At 44.6% G+C, this 21,243-nt stretch overlaps 1 protein-coding gene across 1 annotated transcript; it reads right to left on the bottom strand.

The window, feature by feature from the left end:
- Positions 1-1,976: 1,976 nt before the first annotated feature.
- On the bottom strand, positions 1,977-12,096 carry LOC143990020 (zona pellucida sperm-binding protein 4-like). The gene is made up of 12 exons (XM_077490260.1): positions 11,760-12,096; positions 9,037-9,161; positions 8,259-8,346; positions 7,333-7,491; positions 6,227-6,411; positions 4,919-5,016; positions 4,710-4,840; positions 3,080-3,269; positions 2,857-3,007; positions 2,651-2,729; positions 2,447-2,545; positions 1,977-2,144 (listed from the first exon to the last, which is right to left on the bottom strand). The coding sequence occupies exons 1-12, from the start codon at positions 11,941-11,943 to the stop codon at positions 1,999-2,001; spliced, it is 1,635 nt and encodes a 544-aa protein (XP_077346386.1). The 5' UTR covers positions 11,944-12,096; the 3' UTR covers positions 1,977-1,998.
- Positions 12,097-21,243: the final 9,147 nt, after the last annotated feature.

Genomic DNA, 21,243 nt, shown 5'->3' with positions numbered 1-21,243 from the left:
CAGATCTCTAGCCAGAGATCAAGTTTGAGTCAAAGTGCTGACTGCCAGGATCAACTAAGGGTGAACAGGAACCTTTTTTCCTCTGTACCTGGAGGATTTCCTGTCTCAAGGGTCCTGGAAATGTGTGAATTCATCAATGTCCTTCTCAACTCCCCCAGGCACTTCCACGAGCTGTGGTGTCCCTCCAAGCTGAGAGAGCACATCCGGACACTTTGAATCCTCCTCCAGACCAGCTGGTTCCAAGACTTGGGAACGGATGGATCCCTACCCCAGACTAAGCAGGTCTATCAGGGGCCACTGACAGGAAGATGTTGTGGGGGTGTCGAACACCCCAGGACCCCCTCACGGGGATACCCTGGTCCTGGAACCAGACCACACGGGTCTCAAACAACTCCAGAACCCCAAACATGTGACCCACACCCCTTTACATAGCCATTCCCAGAATCAACGGGCCCTGGCACCCCCAATGATTGGCTCAGAGAAGGCTGATACCTAAACATCCAACCAGACTTGGTTCTAGCCTGTCATGTGCACCTCACCGTTCACATGACCAGGCAGAACTTCCAAACATAGCCCGGCCTGACTGGTATTAAGGCCAACCTACACAATTAACCCTCAGAACATCTGCTGTACTAAAGGCAAAGAACTAAATTTACTGGCGTGTGACATTTGATCCCAAATGTAATCTGCTACACAGCCAAGTCAAACAAACGGGGGACGATGCTGGAAAACATCTTTCCCATAATTGCCTTAATCTGACCTCCTGCAATGGATAGAAATGTCCTGGTGAGGTTTTGAACCTAAGAAACCCAGTAATGCAAGGTGCCGACCACCAAGACATTCTGCTGCTCTGTCCCTGTTCAATTTGCACACCTTCAAGGAGAAGCTTCTAGCTTAATCATAGAATGAAATACAACTGCACTCCTTTGAAAGCCAATATGTTGTCATTGCAGGTACATGTGCCATATTAGGCATCCCAACAAAAGCACCGTGCAGAGTTTAGGAATTGTTTGAAGAGGGTTAAATGTGTCCTGTGAGAAAACAGGAAAAAAAAATCCAGACATTAAGAGTCTTACAACTTTCTGTGTGCAAGGATTCTCTGACAGTCCTGACTACCCGTGGCAACCTGTTGGTCATCTTGCGCCATGAACAAGGCAGAAAATCCACACAGGGTTTTACCAGCCAAGGCATGAGCAAAGGCCCAGTTTACGGTGTGCCTGATACGTGTAGATCTGGAGCTGCTGAATAGTCCATTAGCCAGCTTTTCATAGACTAGCTTTTACGAGGGTCTGCAGAAGGGCTGACAACCCAGGCACAGTAGAGAGGATACTGCCTTTACCCAATATAATATCCCCCTGGTATTAGAGGCAAAACGGCTTTAATTTTACAGTACTCCCCATAATTGCATTGGGGAAAAAAAAAATTAAATTTAAAGTTCAATCATATGGCCAATAAAGCCATTAGAAAGAGGCTAGGTTTGAGGAAGCTCAGGATGGGCGGGGGGGGGGGGGGGGGGGGGAGGGAGAAAAAAAAAAAAAAAAAAAAAAAAAAAAAAAATGGATGAAGCCAGGAGATGAGCCTGCCAAAGTTAAGGCTAGAAGTAGTGCACCTCTGTCAGTCACTTGCAATCTAGTGAGGAGATGGTTTTAGTTTTTAAATGGACCCCCCCCCCCCCCATGGAGTAATAGCTATACCTTCAAAAACCTGTCTGTAGACCTTACTGTTACAACCCTCTAATAGAGAGCGGGGACAGCATAATTGAGTCCCCCAGTTGACTCAAGGTGAATTCTCAGTGGTATTACAACCAATACAAAACTGCGGCAGGATCATAGCCTAGCAAGCAAAAGTCCTACTAACCCATTAAGGATAACTTGCTCTGTATGGTTGGGAAGCCATTTCTGCCCACCTTCAAATTCAAGCCACAAAGCTGATTTTATGCCTTTCTGGAACAGAATTTGGAATAATGCTAGTAGAGACAGATTTAGAAAAATAGTTTATTCAAACATTTGCAGTTTTAAGGTTACATGTTTGACTCCTGCGATAAAGCCACAAGCCTAGAACTGCAATAGCCACAGACCCAACAACCCCAGCAGTGGCTAGTGCTCTAGCCAGGTCCAATGTGGAATAGTCTGATGGATCAGTACCTAGGAGAGAAGAACATTTTTTTTAAAGTCTTGAATCTCAACAGAAGTCAGCCCCCACCAGGGCTGGACTGGGACAGAAATTTGGCCCTGGACTTCATCCAGACCGGCCCACTTACATTGTGAGAATCCCATCAGCACCCCTTACATCAGAGTGTCCCATCACCAGCACCCCTTACATCAGAGTGTCCCATCACCAGCCCCCTTACATCAGAGTGTCCCACTGAGCCATCGGCCCACCGGGAAACTCCTGGTAGTCCCAATGGCCAGTACATGCCTGGCCCCCACCCCCCCCAGTTAATTACCTTCCAGTTTTAGGATTTCTTTATTATCCACAGACACAAAAGCAACAGGTCCTTGAGAAGTCACCGTGTTCTTCAGAGACTGAAGTTCAGCCATTCGCCCTAAAAAGAGGATTAAGTTTAAAATTCCATAGTGGATGTTCTTTAGAGTTGTGAAAAAAAACAAAGATTCTACCACCAGTCACTCCTGGATATAAAAATACTCACTTCTCCTTTGACCACAAGAAACCACACAACTATCCCTGGCAGATGGAACACAAACAGAAGCACTGCAGTGGAAGTATACCTGAAGACAAGTTTTACACACAATATAAATTTAAATTATATATATATATATATATATATATATATATATATATATATATTTCACAGCAATGCATTATAACAAAATACATATAATTTTATTCATTTACCAGGCCATCAAGTGCAAGCTGGGTGGTGGAGTCCACAAATGTGAAGGTGCTGACCACAAAGCGCTGGTAGTAGTTTGGTATAGGTACGGCCTGTGAAGAAGCTCCAACAGGAATCAGCTGGCTCAAGTAGTTGTCTCCATTGAAAGGGCAACTGAAAAACCAAATTCAGAATTGAGCTCTACACAAGGTAGACGGGATAACTTCCATTCTGCAGATTACCCACCTGTCAAACAAGATGGGCCATTGAGGAAGGAGTGTGGGATCGGCAGAGCTGGTGGCCCAGCAGTCATTTAGGACAAGGACCAGGTTTGGATCTGTTCTGTCGATGATGCGAACCTCCAGGTAGACTGGGTCTCTGAGCACTTTGACCACAGGGTACTGTGCATCCGTGTAGTATGAGGCATAGTTGAGATCTGCATTACATAAAAATACATGTTACATAAGAGCAATAGGTTTCTTATTTTCATAAAGTTCTTAAGAAAAAAAAAAAAAAAGGGACATCCTGAACCCAACCACTTGTCAAGCAAAATAATTCTTCCAATGAACAAACACCTCTTAACCCTGTGAAAGGGGGGGGGGGGTGTCAGGCTACAAATGTCTTAACCCTGTGAAGGGGGGGGGGGTCAGGGTACAAACATGTCAACCCTGGGGAAAAGGGGAGGGGGAAGCTACAAACACCTAACTCTGGTGAAGCTACCCCCAAGAGGAAGGCACAAGGCCTTATTGAATATCTGAAGTATTTTACATCCTAAAACTGAAAAGCCATTTTATGGAAGTCTATGCAAGTCATGTGATGAGTTGAAGCTTTATGCCACAAGGTCTAGAAACAATGTTATTTCATTAAGTCAGGGGGTACAATTGGAAAAAGTAGGCAGTGTTTTGGGAGGTTTAAGTGTCAAGTTAGTTTAGTCCAAGAGCAGCCAGCATGAGCCGCTAGGGAATTCACAAGCAAGAGAACAGGTCAGCAGCAAGAACTAGGCTGCCATTACCCCTTCACAACAAAGTTTAGTAGCACTTAAAAAAAAAATGGAAACGGCGAGACCCTTCCTCTGATGGAGCTTCATGTTAGGATCTGAGGACAGCTACTGAACGACTGGACAAGCATAATAGGGTTTTGGAGTTGTGGTACACCTTTACTATAGATACCTAGCCCATTGTTCCAAACCTTGGACAGTTGGAAGTTATGTCTCTCATTTTGGTCTGATCTGTATATCAAGCATTTTTTTTTAATCCTTTAAAAATTGGAAGAAAGTGTTTCCCATTGCTACATTTGTAAATTGCAATAGCCAATAAAGAAAGTGGTGAAAATAAAAGTTTCTCCTTTAAAGGGGCATGGCAGGGGTTGTGTCCTATATCACTTAATAGGTGCCCCTAGTTTCCATCTCAGATTTGGGAGGTATGCTTGCCCCTTTCCATGTTTAAGGCAAGCCAAAAGAATCTATTTTTCAAGAGTGCCACCACCATGTGAACTGTCATTAGTAGAGGGTTTTTGCTGCGACTGTAGCTTTATATTGCATTACACTAGTAGTCTCCAAACTGTGGCCCTCATGTCAGCAACAGTGGGACAGTTTGCCACTGACACAAATGGGCATTATTCACCCCCCCCCCCCCTCTACTGACAGTGGGGCACCATTACTTTCACGAATTCCAATGGGGCATAGTTTAATCCTACTGATGCTAGCATATTTTCTACTCCCATTGGCCACATGCCAACCCCTGCCCCTAGAGTACGAAGGGCAGTAAACTGGCCCTTAGTTCAGAGAATTGCCAGCCCCTGCATCACATTAATGGTCACTAGACTAGTGCAAGCATGTTGGCTTGTTTCTAGCAAAGCTGAACACTTGTATTCTCACCTTGTGCAATCCTCATCTCCAGCTCCAGAGGACCAGATGTACTGACAGGAAGAGGTGGCGGCAGAGTGTTCACTGTAAAAGGCAGCACTGGCACAATACCAGATTGCATGATGTTGCACTGCACAGTCACCCTAGACAAACAGAACAGTATTAGATTGTGCTCTCCTCCCCAATCCCATCATGTACTACAGCACGATTGCTCATCTTACCTCATTGTACTGTCCCTAGTAATAGAAGATCCTTGCCATGTCTGTATTTGTCTACCAGCTTCAACAGTAGCTACATAGTTCATTGGACCATTGGGCACCTGGGTGAAGAAAATTTTAAATTCCAACAAACCAGGATAGGTAGTCAATGAGCTTTTAAGAGAAATACCACAAGTCTTTACATGTCAATACAATATAGAAATTTGCAAAGGGTGGCTTTTTGTACACCACAAGAAACCTACAGAAGTATCTATTAAGCAGGTTTTAGCGCATAAGGGAGTAGGGTTGATGGTGTAGTAGAGTACCAATTAAGCCAGTTCATGAAGGCAATAGTTCAATTCATGAGTATTTAATAGCCATTCTAAATTGGCTGAATTACAGCTGGTCTATAGCCAGCTTTAACTTATGCTGGAATGACTGCCCCAACCAATAAAGAGGCCTCAGGGTGGCCTATAGACCCCGATCACTGGGAACGCTACTCTTTGGGAGGTGTGCCTGGAGAACTCTTTGAAAGGCCTTGCTTTGGATCAAGGTCCATGTCTCTGAACAGATTTGGTTCCTTTGTGCTCAAACCAGCAATGACTTTAGACTGAGCAGATGCGAATATGATCACCTCAAAAGAAACACAATACTAAAGTCTCCTGCTATAGTCTAAAGGCATTGAGCAGGTCCCTGTCATTTGTGTGCATGCCATTATTTGAGTCACCCATCACTTGGAGATACAAATATTGTGACCACTTACCTCATTATTGAAACATCGGAGGTTTATGCTTCTAATGTGTAACATTATATCCAGGGTTGTGGGCTTGGTGCTGGATGGTTTAAGTGGGCACCAAGTCACCAGTTGTTGATTTTGCTTAAGGATTAGGTTTTTTGGCTGTTCCTTAGCTATGGTAGGTACATTTCTCTTTGCAGTTTGCATTGTGAGGGTAATGTTATCGGGTTCTACCTGATCTGTGCTATAGAGTGTGAATTGTTAAAAAAAAAAAAAAAAAATTGTTGTTAGCATTGAAGCTAGCGTCTTATGGGTACCCAACTATAGTACCTGGTTCCAGACTGGAAGTTTTATACGGAGGGAAACACCCAAGCTAGGTGCTTGACAGTTCCATTACAAACAATCTAAATGCAAGCAATACTGAAGTTCAAAATGTGCCATCAGCCTCACCATTTTGGGAAAAGCTGAAGCTAGCCAAGAGTTTATGAAGTCCAAGAACTGTAAGCATCAGTCTTATTGTCTCAAATAGCACATGTATAGTAGAGCATGTGCAAGCCTTGCTAGCACCACAAGGTTCAGACTATTGCAATACTTACCTGAAATGCTGCGGTGCAGGATAATGGGAACCTGAACACCACAAAGGAGTTGCTGGTATCTACTGTCAGCCCGGTGCAGGAGTCCAATCCAATCATCCTGACGGAGTCCAGATGCAGAGATGGCAAGGTCAGTTCACTGGACACTGCAATCACCATGTTGCCATCAAATGTGCACTGTGTGGTCACTGTAGAAAACAAAAATTGGGTTTTCACCATGTAGATTAGACATGCAATTATCTAGTCACTGATATTGTGCCCACTACAGATGTGAATTAGATTGGACCATTTAAAAATACTGCAGACAAGTTTGGTTGCAGTGAAGAGTGCAAAGTTATACAGGAGCAGATCATAGGTCTTCTAGCACTGAGGGCTGTCCATTGTACCTGAATGGTCATTAAGTGTGGTTTAGGCTAGGGCTGCAACTAATGATTCATAATCAATTGTTTTGATTGCCTAAATTTAGTTGATATAAAAAAATAGGCCTTTATAGTACAAAAAGAAAATGGCTACTGTATTGGTTCCTTTATTGCTGTGGAACAGTAAAAGCAATGTTTACAGTAGCTCTTTGTACTATAAAGGGATAATTTGTTTAATCCCATTATGTTACTGGCCAATTTCATAACTTATTAATTGCTTCCCGACCACCTCACACCGATACGTCAGCAGAAGGGCATGTACCTGTATGTTGCCCTTTAAGAGGTGGCAGGGCATGCGCCCCGCGCTCACAGGACCCGATTACTGCAGGGATACCCACAATAGTCTCATGGAGAGGTAGAACAGGGAGATGCCAATGTAAACAGCATCTCCATGTTCTGCCTAGCAACAAGTGATACCGATCTCTGCTCCCTGTGATTGGAGCAGAGATAAGTAATGTGCACAACACAGCCACAGTTAGTAACACCCCTAGGACAACCTCTATGCTGCCACAGGAATCAGTGTTTTTGTATAGCACCGATTGCTGTATAAGTGACAATGGTCCCAAAAATGTGTCAACCATAATGTTGGTCACAATATATAAAAAAAAAAAAAAAAAAAAAAAAAAAAAAGTGTAGTTTACAGGCTGGTCATAGTGTTATGTTGAGGCTGATACCCAACATCCTACTTACACTTGTTTCCAAAGAAACAGGGCATTGTAGCATCGCTCGGGGAGTAGCAACATCCCATTGCAGCACAGGTGTCACTGGTTACAGGCGTTTCAGCACAGGAAAGTTTGTCCTCCTTAGTAACAGCAGAGCAGACATCAGGGCTGGGGGCATCCAGGGCTTCTATACAAGAAAGGAGAGCATTAGACATGTGCATTTGTTTTAGTCTGAGGTATTTATTATAAACAACAAATGTGCAGAATCTGAAAACCGAAAGACCCGACATTTATGGTCAAATGCTCTGCCCATAGGCTATAGAATTCTAATGTTGGTTGACTAGTAATTAATACAATTACTACTAGTGTCATACAACATTAGAATTCTACTACAACAACTCGTAGGCGGAACATTCGACCGGAAATGTACTATTGCAGCGTTGTACAGTTTAGGTGCTCCATCAAATCTTCTTAGAAGATTCGACAGACACCATCAGCCTTCAATGACAGATTTGACATATGCATGTTTTTAGTGAAACAAAATATGAATTTTGGGAGTAACTAAATACATTTTTCGGATAAAACAAAATTCCGAAACGTTTCAGTGTTCACATGTCTAGAGAGCGTATAGAAACATGCAGTACATCTAGATTTTTCTAGGAGTTAGAACTTCAGAGAATAGAAACTAGGAGATGCACACTGTCTAGGGTTGCCACATAATCCAGGACACATGAAATGACAGGTTCTGAGGCCGATTTAATGCAGATAAGGCATCAAATGAGTTTAGTTACCACCCCACTCAGCCTCAGAACCTGCAATTAATGGGCGTCTCCCGACCCCCCCCCCCCCCCATAATGAAGCTACATTGTGCTTTCATTCCAGGGAACAATGAAATGAGGGTTCCCAATACCACTGTACCCCCCCCCCCCCCATTTTTAAAATTAGACATGTTACCATTCTGTATTGGACATCTCTTCTCTGTCTTGTACTGGTCAACTGCACCATCTTCTTCCATAAGCAGAACCATCATATATTCCCCATCCTAAAGAAAAAACCCAGGATGCATTACACTTTTCATAGGGGGGGGGGGGGGGTCAGTGAGTGTTTACTCCTAAAAATGCCAGGGAATCGTCCAAAGTCCTAGTAGTCACTCAGGACTATTGTTCCAAGGTCCAGATCAAGGCAAGCAAAGGGCCACTCTGCCTGGATTTAAACTAGAGACCCCTGCATTACACCAAACCAAGTTGAGTTGTCTCAGTCCATGTCTAAGCCTCCCCACTTACCAAGGAGTCGGGCACTTTAAGTTACTAGGGGCTTTCCACTTATAGCCAGCACAGGTCAAACATCTGTAGAGACGGAATTTTGGTCAAGGAAGGGTTAGAGTACTGTCCAATTTGCAAGTTCTCCCTTCACTTCTGTCCTGTAGATGCTACAGATAAAGAGATTGCCTTCAAGATCAAGGTGTCGCCGTTAGATTTCCCCATCAATGCTTGTTCTGGCAACATCTAAATGATCTCCCATTTGTGGCAATGGTTACCAGACAGATGACCCATTAAGGGCTCAGACAATAAACATAGGTAAGGCTTCAATCTACAGGACTAAAGTTCTGGCTATACATACAGCCAAGGAATGCATTACTAACATAGAATCCTAAGACTCTAAACCTGTTATCTTGGGAACCTAGAACTTTGTAATGAGTTGTCCAACAAAGAGTCAGTGATGTCAAGCTTACCTCTTCTCTTACGTAGCATCCATCATAGGCAGCAGCAATCACCATTGTGTCGTTATTGGGTCCATGCCTTACCCAGATCCCACAAGCAGAATCATTGGCGGGATCCTGAAATACATCCTGGAAATCTGAACAAAAAAGTGTTAGTAGATTTAAGGCACGTTGTACCAAATGTCACATTCACTTCTGAAGGCAGATTAGCACAAGATTGTTGGCAAAGCCAAACCATGGAGAGCCCTTGTTAGACAAAACATTTAGGGCCGGTTCACACTTCTGTGATGCCAGACACCGCATGCAATTTGCAGTGCACATTACATGTGAGGTCTGTGTGATATCAGCCATACAGATTACGGTGCGATATCGGCAATACATTCAGTCCAAACATGCACAGGACCCTGTTCGGACCAGAATCAGATAGCGAGTCCCGTAACTTACAGCCGCAGGGACAGCATGACATGTGCTGGACTGCACAGTCACTGTGTTAATAGATTAAGGCCAGATGCCCATTTACTCCAAATCTAGTCTAGTCGTTATTAATGTGGGATGGGGGTTTGGAGGTGGGTTGCCTGTCATAGGTAAGGGTTACAAATATGTCACACTGGGCTTAAAGTCCTACAGATGTCATGCATGCAGGGCCAGGACAAAAATTTGGCCCAAGATTTCATCATAACCGGCCCACTTTAACTTGGTGTGCCCACCAGAAGCCCCCCCTTAACATCAGAGTGTCCTCCCTCTGCGCCCCCTCCCACATGTACTCACAGTTTTGAAGGCAGCTTTTCGTTCCTCTCCCCAGTCATGTGATAAAGGAGAGAGGAAGGAAAGTCTGCTAGCTGTCTTTCCCCCCTGCAGGCTGGAGGGAGCATAATGCCTAATGCTCCTTCCAGCAAGTGATGGAGCTGCTCCTCCCAACAGGAGTGAAGTTGCCATCACTCACTGTCAGAGAGGAGGGGCTCCAGGACTGCACCTGACTGGCCCACCGGGATGCTCCCGGTAGTCCCGATGGGCAGTCCATGCATGGGTGTTGACACATTTGCAATCCGATTCATGTCCAAACTGTCAGTTAGTGTGATACACGAGCTGAAATGGGGGTGTCATTAACAAGTGATACTCCCCCATCACTTCACATATGGCAGTGAACTGCTGTGCAGGAAACCGCATCGCACAAGTGTGATGTATGTACTTTGTTTTATACTTTAAAACCAGAGCATAGCACCACAAAACTGATTTAATGTGGAGTTCCACAAAAAAAATAAAAAAAAAAAAAAAAAAATAAACCCTCCCCCTTTCAATGTCATGGCAGCATCTCCACCCAAGAGACAAATTGGCTTCGGGTGCCAACATCTTGGGCACCCTGGACAGATAAGTGTCCATATTTTAAAAGCCCCCCCCCCCCCATAGAATGGAGGGTAAAAGGACATGCTGCACATGCTCAGTTTGGTATGCATTGCTAGAGAGTTCCTCTTGGGAGAGTGCATGCGATAAGCACTGTCCAGATACAGGGTCAGGGGCCCTGCGAGAACGAAAGCTCCTTCTGCAAGCTTTAACAGGACATTGGATAGGATGTCACAAAACTGCTATACACTGCTGAGAAAAGACATTTAGTGGCTTATTGCTACTAAAATAATGCACTGCCATGTACCGTGGAAGAACAGACATAGGGAACGCAGGGTCACGGCATACCACCATTTTAGGGGCAGATGAATCATGTAGCATTTACTTGCTGGAATCCATCTGCCCTTAACCCAGAAAACCCCCTCCTCCCCCCTGGGAGGACATTTTGATCTAGGCCAGAAGCAACCAAGTAAGATAGTATATTTACTGTACAAAATTTCTTCAAATAGTAAGACGTTCAGTTATATGTACTCCACCCATTCACCATAATAGCACATTTACTGTTAAATTAGAAGTATAGAGTAAGGGAGGGTTATAACCCCTGCAAGTTTACTTTTTGCTATCCGTGTCCCATTGGGAAGATTTCCCTTCACTTCCTATCCCAAAGCCAATAGGAAACACCTGTAAAGGGAATCCATTGGGGACCCCCAGGTCACCTGAACTAGTGTCCCCATTGAGAGATTTTACCTCTTAATTTATCTGGGGGGACAACCCAAGATTTTCTTTTACTACTCTGCAGGCAGAAGGCATAGGCACCCCACCCAGCCCTATGGCCAGCAGCCTGTAAAATTGTAAGAGACTGAAAGCTGCTGGATGGTATGCCAGTGCTTACTGGAATCTCAAGCACTGGGGCTAAACACCCGATGTGAGAGCTTCCAGCCAGCTTCCCTTGTTGCATCAGTAGATCTTCGTGCATCATGGGTAGGGCAGCCTATTCATAGCAGAGGGTGGTCCCCTGGAGCCTAGGGGGGCTTATGCCCCCCTCCCCCTATTTTGTCTGTGGTACAGGAAGCAAAAGGAATTCTCCCCAATGGAACACAAGTAAAGGGTGGGAATGGTAGGAGGAGTAATCTTCCGTTCCACTTTGTAATAAGGAGGTATACCCATCCAGTCACTAGATCTTTAAAATCTCAGGACACTGGCTACATTCTAGTGAATATCCTGGATAATAGCACACTGATCCCTATTCAACATGTGTTACTCCCATCCACCATGTCCTGGAAGCTACCAGCCAGTTAGTAGGAACAGCATCCCTACTTTTGACAATCGCCACCCTTAAACCACAAGGCGCTAAAATATGGGGGGGGGGGGGGTAGACAAACCACACAACTTACCCAACACCTTCACAAAAGGGATCAACCCTTCGGTAGGTATAGAAAAGGACAATTCCATCTTGTCCGGAGCACAGTGGAGGAGCGAGGAGCTTTCAAAGTGTCCATTGGCATCACACAGCAACCAGGACACACTGACACTCCACAACAGCAGTGCAAAGCCCAATCCTGCCCTGGAAGAACCCATCTTGATGGTGACTTGTAATACTGACCCTCAGCCCTGACCTGAGATTTATACCCTGGAGAGAGGGCGGGGCTTCATGCTGATTGGCCAGGGACTGCTATGCACACAGGTGATCCTTATACTTGCAAAGGTGGCCAAGAACTGTTGATTGTGGGTCTCTTCAAACCAATCAAGGTTCATGTTCTGGGATGATTAAAAAAAAAAAAAAAAGAAGGAGCACAATTGGTTATTACTTTGTATTTTTTATTTTATTATATTTGTTGCATCTTTTATATGTTCCATGAATGTGCAAAAATGGGGGCTGATTTATGAAAACTGGAGCAAAGAAAGCAAACAAAACGGGGCTCCTATCCATAGAAGCCAATAATCTCACCCAAGAGCTCAGTTCTTGTTTTAGCTTCCAGTTTTCAATGTCAAGCTCTCAGGCCTGGTTCACACCTATGCATTTTTTTTGTGCATTTTCAGTTTTGCAGAAACACGCTACAGACAATCTAACACAGTTTCCTATGTATGTATTTCACATCTATGCATTTTATGGAAAGGGCCAGGGACCTGTTTTTTCTGGTTTTTGGTTCCATAGGCTTCAATGGATTAAAACCGTTTGTTGAAAAATGCAAAATGTACCTGAAAAATGCAAACTGCCTGGGTGTGAACCATGCTTCCTATGGCATTTTTTGTGCTTTTTGCATTTTGCAGATTTGCACTACAGAACGTGTTCCATAGGAAACAATTGTTAAATGGATTGTAGTGCAAATCTGCAAAAGGCAAAAAGCACTAAAACTGCATAGGTGTGAATTCAGCCTAAGGCTCGATTCACATCTATGCATGTTGCTTTTGAGCGTTTCTGCAGTGCTTTTTGCGGTGCTTGCCGTGTTTTTGGACACGCATTTTTACCACGTTTTTTCCACGTTTTTTTTACAGTGTGGTTGCTTAGCAACCAGCTATATACAGTTTAAAAAAATGAGAAAAAAAATCGCAAATCGCGGCAAAATCGCAGTAAAAACGCAGTACTTGCTTTTTGGATGCGGGTCCTTTGACTTCTATTACATGCAAAACGCTGCATTTTGCATGAAAAAAAAGTCCCCGACCCTTTCCAAAAACGCAGAGGCACAAAAATGCATTGATGTGAACATGTTCCATAGTAACCCATGTTAAAAAAAATTCCCTGCATTTCTGCAAAATGCATCAAAAAACGCGTTAGTGTGAATCAAGCCTTAGCGGTTCTGAGGTGTCGCATACATTTTGTATTATCGTGGAACACAATTTTCACGATGTAGCAATTTACAAGTAAAAGCTGCAGAGCCATTACCAGCTGGGTTTTAACTACTTCCCACCCAGGCCAATTCTGACATTCCTCTCCTACGTGTAAAAAAATTCATCATTTATTTGCTAAAAAAAAATTACTCAAAACGCCCAAACATTATATATAAATATATATATTTTTGCAGAGGCCCTAGAGAAATAAAATGGCGGGTTTTGGGCCCTGATAGGATCTGGTAGGTGACACTGATAATGAGACATTGATGGGTAGTACTGGTGGGCACTGATAGGTGGCACTGGTGGGCACTGCTTGGCAGTACTGATGGGTACCGGTAGTGGGCAGTGGTGGGCACTGCTTAGCAGCAGTGACTGTCAGTGTGTGGGACCGATGTCCCATTTACACAAGCCTGTAATTGGCTTATTTTTTTCTCCACACGCTGTCAGTACCAGCCCCTTACTCTGATCTGTGATCAGCAGAGCCCCATGGGGCAGGCGTGCAGCGCATGCGTGGGAGGACGTACATGAACGCCCTCCTGGCAATTTAAGCCTATGCTCTTGCCGTCTTTCGGCTATATATAGTGCAGGCGGGAAGAGGTTAAAATTGTACACACTCGTGGAATGACGACAAATTATGGTGCTTAAAAATATCCATAGGCAACACTTTATTATAAGCCTTTACAGCATCGGTGCTCAACCTGAGGCCGAAGAACTACAAGTCTCATGAGGCATTACAAACCTTATGGTTACAAGCATGACTCCCAAAGGCAGAGGCAAAACGTTTCATGGTTTGTTATAAAATTTGGCAAACGGGTAATTTTTCTCCTTCATTGCTATTCGCTGGTGAGGCTGCACTGATGGGCACTTATGGGCTGCACTGATGGGCAGAGATAAGGCGACACAGATAGGCATAGATAAGATGGCACTGATGGGCACAGATAAGATGGTACTGGTGGGTACTGATGGGCCCTGATGGGTGGCACTGATGGGTGGCACTGATGGGTGGCATTAATCGGTGGCACTGATGGGCAATGATAGGTGGCATTGATGGGCACTGGTAGGTTGCACTGGTAGGTGGTATTTATAGGCAGCACTGGTAATGACACACTGATTAATTTATAGGCGGCACTGTGGGCACTGATAGGTGGCACTGTGAGGTGGCACTGAGGGCACTGATGGGTGGTACTGTGGGCACTGGTAGGTGGCTCTGGTGGGCACTGGTGGGCACTGGTGGTACCTTCATGATCAGGACTGATGTCCCTCTCGCAGCCGCAAGTGATCCGCTTTTTTTTTCCCTCCTCAGGAGGAGGAAATAACAGAAAATTGTATACTTACCTTTTCCGTAATTTTCCTTTCCTGTCACATCTTCCTGGCAGCATACACTCTGGGTTGAGACTCCGCCTCCACAACCTGATAGGACCACATAGCTATAAGATGGCGAGATGGCCCCCGTCCCAGTATCCTCCATATATATGAATCACCTTCAACGGGTGGGTCGTTGTATGCTGCCACGAAGATGCGCCAGGAAGGGAAAATTACGGAAAGGTAAGTATACAATTTTCCGGTTTCCTGTTGCATCATGGCAGCATACACTCTGGGGAGTAACTCGCAGACTGGGTGGGAATGGATGAAAAAAATAAAATTTATTAACAAGAAACAGAGGAGTTGGCCTGGATGACAGCCCTTCCAAAGTCTACTGTTGAAAGTCGTGCAGAATCTACCTTATGATGCGATATAAAGGTGTTTCTGGAAGACCAGGTGGCCGCTTTACAGATAGTCTCCGCCGAGACCCTACAATAGGCCGCCCAAGAAGTTGCCATTGCCTCGGTGGAATGCGCCTTTAAGCACTCAGGAATTTGAAGTTCACTCAGTGAGTAGGCCTTTTTGATAGACTTTACCAGCCATGAGGCGATGGTGCGAGCCGATGCCGTCTGACCTTTCCTACAGCCATATGAAACAATTAAGAGGTTTTCCGATCTCCTGATCGACTCGGTTGCTGAAAGATACTTTAGAATGTTGCCCCTGACATCCAGAGGATGAGGATCACCTTGATCTGTGACAAAGGCTGGAAGGTTGATCTCCTGATTAAAGTGGAAGGAGGAGGGGATACCTTAGGTACAAAGGCCTTAGAACTATTTTGTCCGGATAGACGACCAGGTATGGTTCTTTGGCCATCAAGGCTTGCATCTCCGAGACTCTCTTTGCTGAAGTTATAGCAATCAGGAATGAAACCTTGAGTGTCAGATCCCAAAGGGAGATGTTGTCGAGCGGAGAGAACGGTTCCTTAGACAAGACTCCCAAGACAACTGAGAGGTCCCATACCGGGACCGGGAATGAAGGTTTCCTAGGTGGCCTTAGTTTAAGGCAGGCCCTCTGAAACTGGATGACTAAAGGATCATGTGCCCATTTGACCCCGGCCAGAGTGGATAAGGCTGATACTTGGACTTTCAGGGTACTGGAACGAAGCCCTTTCTCTAGGCCTGACTGCAGGAATTCTAGAATTTGATAGGCTGCCAGAGAAAATATGTACCAACCTTGTTGTTGAGAAAAGGTGGTAAACTTCTCCCAGATCCTTCGGTGGGTTTTGTTGGTAGTCGGGTTCCTAGCCTGAAGCAATGTCTCTACTACCCTCTGAGAACAGCCCTGTTCTAGATACCTAATCCTCTCAGCCTCCAGATGTAGTCTCTCCGGGTTCGGATGTAGAAGCTGGCCCTGAGAGTGCAGGTCTGCTGACAGCGGGAGAGGAAGCGGATCCTCCGTGTTCAACTGAAGGAGAGTAGTGAGCCATGGCCTTCTCTACCAAAAGGGGATCACTGCCACTACTAATGCTTCCGACCTCTTGAGCCTCAGAAGAAACCTCGCTATGAGGGGAGTCGGAGGGAAGATGTAGCCGAGGTTGAAGTTCCAGGGATGTTGAAGACAATCTACTCCCTCAGCTGAAGGAAAGGGGATTCTTGATAGGAACCTCTGATATTTTGCATTTGCTGGTGTAGCCGCCAGATCTATGTCTGGTGGGCCCCAGGTCTGAGTTAGGAGCGTGAATGCTTGGGGACTCAGAGACCACTCGTTGTTTGAAACAAAGCTTCTGCTGAGTGAGTCGGTCTGAAATATTTTTGATGTTGTCAATCTGTTTTGTTTGTAGGTTCTTAGTTTCACTTTGATTTAATTGTCTGTGCTGCATTATTTTTCTAAATCTTCCTCAAGCTGTTGTGACTAATAAATGTTTAAATCCTAAAGAGACTGTTTGTGGGCGCACTCCTTTTAACTCCTGTTAATTTCCTCTGCAAAATGGTCAGACCTCAAAATCATATTCTGTTAGAGTCTCAAATTAACATACATGTGTTTTTTTTCTCTTTTCCAAGTCCTGTTCTTTTGATTAATAAAATTTGGAGCAAATTTTTATGTTTCATGTGTTTTGTTAATAATTTGTTTTGCAGTTGCATGCATTTTTTTTTACCACTGCTATTCCTTATATTGGCTTTTAAAATTGAAAAATGCAGCAATTTAGAATTTGGATGAAAGGTTTAGCACTCTGAAAGATGAAAAGTGCATTTTATATACAACTACCGTATTTATCGGCGTATAACACGCACCTAAACTTTAAGAGGGAAGTTTCAGGAAATTTTTTTTTCCCACAGTCCCCTGCATAGTATACAGACCCACCTCCTCCTCTGAACTCCCAGGAGATCTCAAGTCTCCTGGAACAGCATTGCCAGCTTGCTTTGGAGTATGGAGGGCATCGTTGCCGGCCCCCTCTCTGGTGCCGCTCCTCCTTTGTCACTCGTTGTGGATCAGATCTCTTGAATACCTCCATTGGCCCCGTGGACCCGGTCATGTGACTGCTCTCCTCCTCCAATCAAAAGCTACACTCGAGGAGGGGGCGGAGCAGGAAGAGGAGAGCGGCCAGAAGGAGCAGCGTTGGCGGAGGGATTTGGAGGCTTGGATTTGCATTGATAGTGGCCAGGGGGGCAGTGGTGTTTTCTGGAGTTTGGAGAGTGCTGGCAGTGCTTTACCAGGGCCAGGAGAGGCGGCCAGCCTGACACCCTCCCAATGAATGGCACCCGGTGCTGACCGCCCGATCCCCACCCCCGTTTGGTTAAAAAAACAGATATCGGCGTATAACACACAGGCACGGTTTACCCTCTGTTTTCAGGGTAAAAAAGTGCGTGTTATACACTGATAAATTCTGTATATAGATCAGACCAAAATGAGGGACAAATGAGGAGGACAGAGGTGCTCCAAATCAAGGGCAGTCCCTCAAAATCAGGGACAGTTGGGTGCTATGCTGTTGGGGGTACTTGAGGACAGGGTTGAGAAGCACTGATTTAGAGCATTGAGCTAAAATCTAGCTCAAGACTATCCTATTCTTATTGTGGGCATTTGAGGGAAACCAAGTGAGTGTTGGAACCCCTGCTTGTTTTTTTTAGGTTGGGCTTTGTGTCCCTTTTTCAAAAAATTAGCTTCACTTCTTGTCACATAGCCAAACAGGAAGTGAGGGTAAAACCTTACCAATGTCCTTCTTTGGTGACACACAGGTAAATCTAACTAGTGTCCCCATTAGGCTAATTGCACTCCAGCACTTCGTTGTGTACACCACACATTATTAGGTATTTTGGGGTTTATTAAAGGCAAATCCACTCTGCAATACAAGTGTAATCCCTGTAAATCTGAGGGGAAGCATTGGTGATTTTATCATCCAATCATGTAGAAGCAAAGAGGCTTTTTTGTTTATTTTCCTTACATGTCCCCCTCGGATCTCCAGCAACTGTACTTCCAAGTGCACTTGTATTGCAAAGTGGATTTGCCTTTAGTAACTAAACCCCAAGATACCTAATAATTTGGGGTGTGCACAGCAAAATGCTAGAGTGCAATTTACCTAATGGGGAGACTTTTTAGATTGACCTGTTTGTCTCCAAGGAAAGACATTGGTAGGGTTTTACCCACATTTCCCGTTTGGCTATGTGACAGGAAGTGAATAAATTTGAAGGAGAAACTGACAAAATTTGGGAGGTGTCTGCACTCTTTCAAGGTTGCAGACGCCCCCAAAAACTGACAAGAGTTTCAATCCCTCTGCACTCTATAAAAAAAAATAAGAAAGGATTTTATTTAGTTTAACTTTGCAAAGACACATTCCTAAGTTCAACTGTGATGCATGTCGATGGCCCATTTAGACCTTGTTTAAAGCGGGAGTTCCGCCGTTTTTTTTTTTTTTTATAAAAGCCAGCACCTACAAATACTGCAGCTGCTGACTTTTAAAATAGTGACACTTACCCGCCCAGCACGCCCGCGATGTCGGAACCCGAAGCCGATCTCTCGATCGTCTCTCAGGTGCTGCCGCCGCCATTTTGGGTATGGGAATCAGGAAGTTGAGCCTTTCGGCTTCATTTCCCGGTTCCCTACTGCGCATGCGCGAGTCGCGCTGCGCAATAAGGATGGTCCCCACTGTCTCTGGGATCCGTGTGTTTCCCAGCAGGCAGCGGGGGACTTTCGGAAAGGGGCGTAGATTCTGCGGAAAGGGGCGTACCTTCTGCAGAATCTACGCCGGAAGTTGGTGCAGAAACCTGTACTGTACAGGTACCTGCACCCCCCTCCCCCCTGAAAGGTGCCAATTGTGGCGCCGGAGAGGGGGAGGATTCCAATGAGCGGAAGGTCCACTTTAGGGTGGACCTCCGTTTTAATAGAAAACACCAGTTGCTTTTCACTAGAAACATTTGTAATGCCACGTACACACGATCTGAGTTTTCTTCGGAAAAATCTTGGATGGTTTTTCCGACAGAATTTCGCTCCAGCTTGGCTTGCATACACACGGTCACACAAAAGTTCTCTGAACTTTCGACCTTCAAGAAAGCGGGGATGTACAACACTACGACAAGCCGACAAAATTAAGTTCAATGCTTCCGAGCATGCGTCGGAATTTTGCGAGTCGGAATTGCTACAGACGATCGGAATTTCCGATCTGAACTTTTTCCGTCGGATAAATAGAGAACCTGCTCTCAATCTTTTGCTGGGGAAAATTCCGCCAGCAAAAGTCCGATGGAGCATACACACGGTCGGAATTTCCAACCAAAAGCTCTCATCGGACTTTTGCTGGCGGGATTTCCGATCGTGTGTACGGGGCTTTAGTCCAGTATTGGAAATCTGCATTAGCTTTACTATTAATTTAACAAAAAATTGGCTTCCTGCAGCTAGATGCGCCAAATGCATCTAGTTGCGTGACCACTGTTTATGTGAGATGGGTAACTGCTGTGTTCGGGGAGGTATGTACCTGTGGCGCATATCTTCTATAGTCGGGAAGATTCCCGGCAGCGGTGGCCAGCACACAGGAATGACATCACGCCCCTACAGGAAGTTGCTTGTGCTGCTGCTAATTTCTTCCCACCACCATGCCCTGCTCACTGTTCTCTGCAGAAGAGATAATCCTTATTTGCAAATGAAGATAGTTTTTGATTTATTTTTACATGGGATGGGTCATGTGTGTACGTCTAAATGATTTGGCCTCAAAACACACACCTACTTCCTGTGTACAGATTCACTTCTGGGCCAATGTATGTTGCTTCTTGCTTCAGTGTGTGTGTGCATAGATATATAGATAGATGTAGGTTCTTGTGTTCACCAGCAGAGAGAAGTTGGGTAGATGCCACACTCCCAATTCTGGATTCATAATAATGGTCTAGCACAGGGGTCTTCAAACTACAGCCCTCCAGTTGTTCAAGAACCATGAAATCAGACCAAGACAGAAGTACTGTTAAATCACACTTGTTAAATAATAAAAGTAAAATGAACAAACGTAGTCAAAACATAGCCAAAGTTTCCCGATCCGGATTCGGACAAGTACCACAAGATATTTTTGCACGAATCTCTATTTATGGCTAGGTTACTGGTGGCGAGAAAGTGGTTACAAGTCCAGCCCCCCACGCCTCAGGAGTGGGTGGCTGCGATTAATAATGTACTCCCATATAAGAAAGAACTTTATGCCCATAGGGGTTGTCAGTCTAAATACGCTAAAGTTTGGGACGCATGGTTGAATGATGCCGCCACGTGCAATGAGCTTCCCTCGTAGGAGCTAGGTGATCCAGAATAATTGATCCAGAGGGGGTCGGGACTGCATTGCGAAACGATGGCACTGCAATGTGCATTTTCTTGGTAGAACTGGGGGTCCCCTGATGTAATGCTCCCCTAGTTTACCCTTGTGGACTTGCTTCCCCTGCTATATTTTTTTTTTTTTCTTTCTTAGTCTTTCTGTTTCTTACTCGTGTTGATATATTGGGGACCCGCGCCCCCCTGCCACACAGCATGTATTCTCCTTAATTGTCTCGCTGTCATAATATCTGTACTAACCATTGTCTGTACATCCTTTTTCGATGTTTTCAATAAACCACCACGTTATTTGTAAAAAAAAAAAAAAAAAACATAGCCAAAGTTCAGTAACAGGACTGGATAGTCAGCCAAGCCAGAAGTCAGGAATCAATTTAATGGAACAGCAAGCAGGATCTGGAGCCAGAAGGGATGTCAGCAAAGCAAGTTTTTAAACAGGAAAACAGGAGACTGTCTCTGTGATGTTGACCAAGGTGAAGGCAGAGCTGGGCTGAATGGCTTAAGTAGGTAGGACTGACGAGCCGGATATCATCAACAGCTGAGTAACTGTGGAGAGATAGGAGCTGGCAATTAGTTCCATGACAGCTGTAGGACCATAGATTGAAGATTCCTGATCACTCTAGCATGTCTAGGAAAAAAAAAAAAAGTGGGTTCTCATGTGCCTTGTATAATGCCCAAAAAAATATCATTAGGAAAATACAAGTGGGTCATGGCCCATCTACATTCCAAATTTGGCACTTAAGATGGTCATGCACTACTATGCAATCTGATTGGCCTATCTCTGTACAACTGGATATTTAGGTGTAATAGGAAGACGCACTTGAACAATTAATTCAAAGTTATAGGAAGTCAAACAGGCTTTTGTACTAAATCAAATTTAAGATCTGACTGATTGCAGTGCATGGTCACTTTTAAAGATCAAGATCTGAAAATATTAATTGATTGCGCTTA

Source organism: Lithobates pipiens, unplaced genomic scaffold (assembly GCF_037356315.1).
Source record: "Lithobates pipiens isolate NorthernLeopardFrog02 unplaced genomic scaffold, aLitPip1_a1.2 Scaffold_18, whole genome shotgun sequence".
Taxonomy (NCBI): Eukaryota; Metazoa; Chordata; class Amphibia; order Anura; family Ranidae; genus Lithobates; species Lithobates pipiens.
Note: the sequence above shows the minus strand (reverse complement) of the source record. Positions and strands in the feature narration are given on the sequence as shown.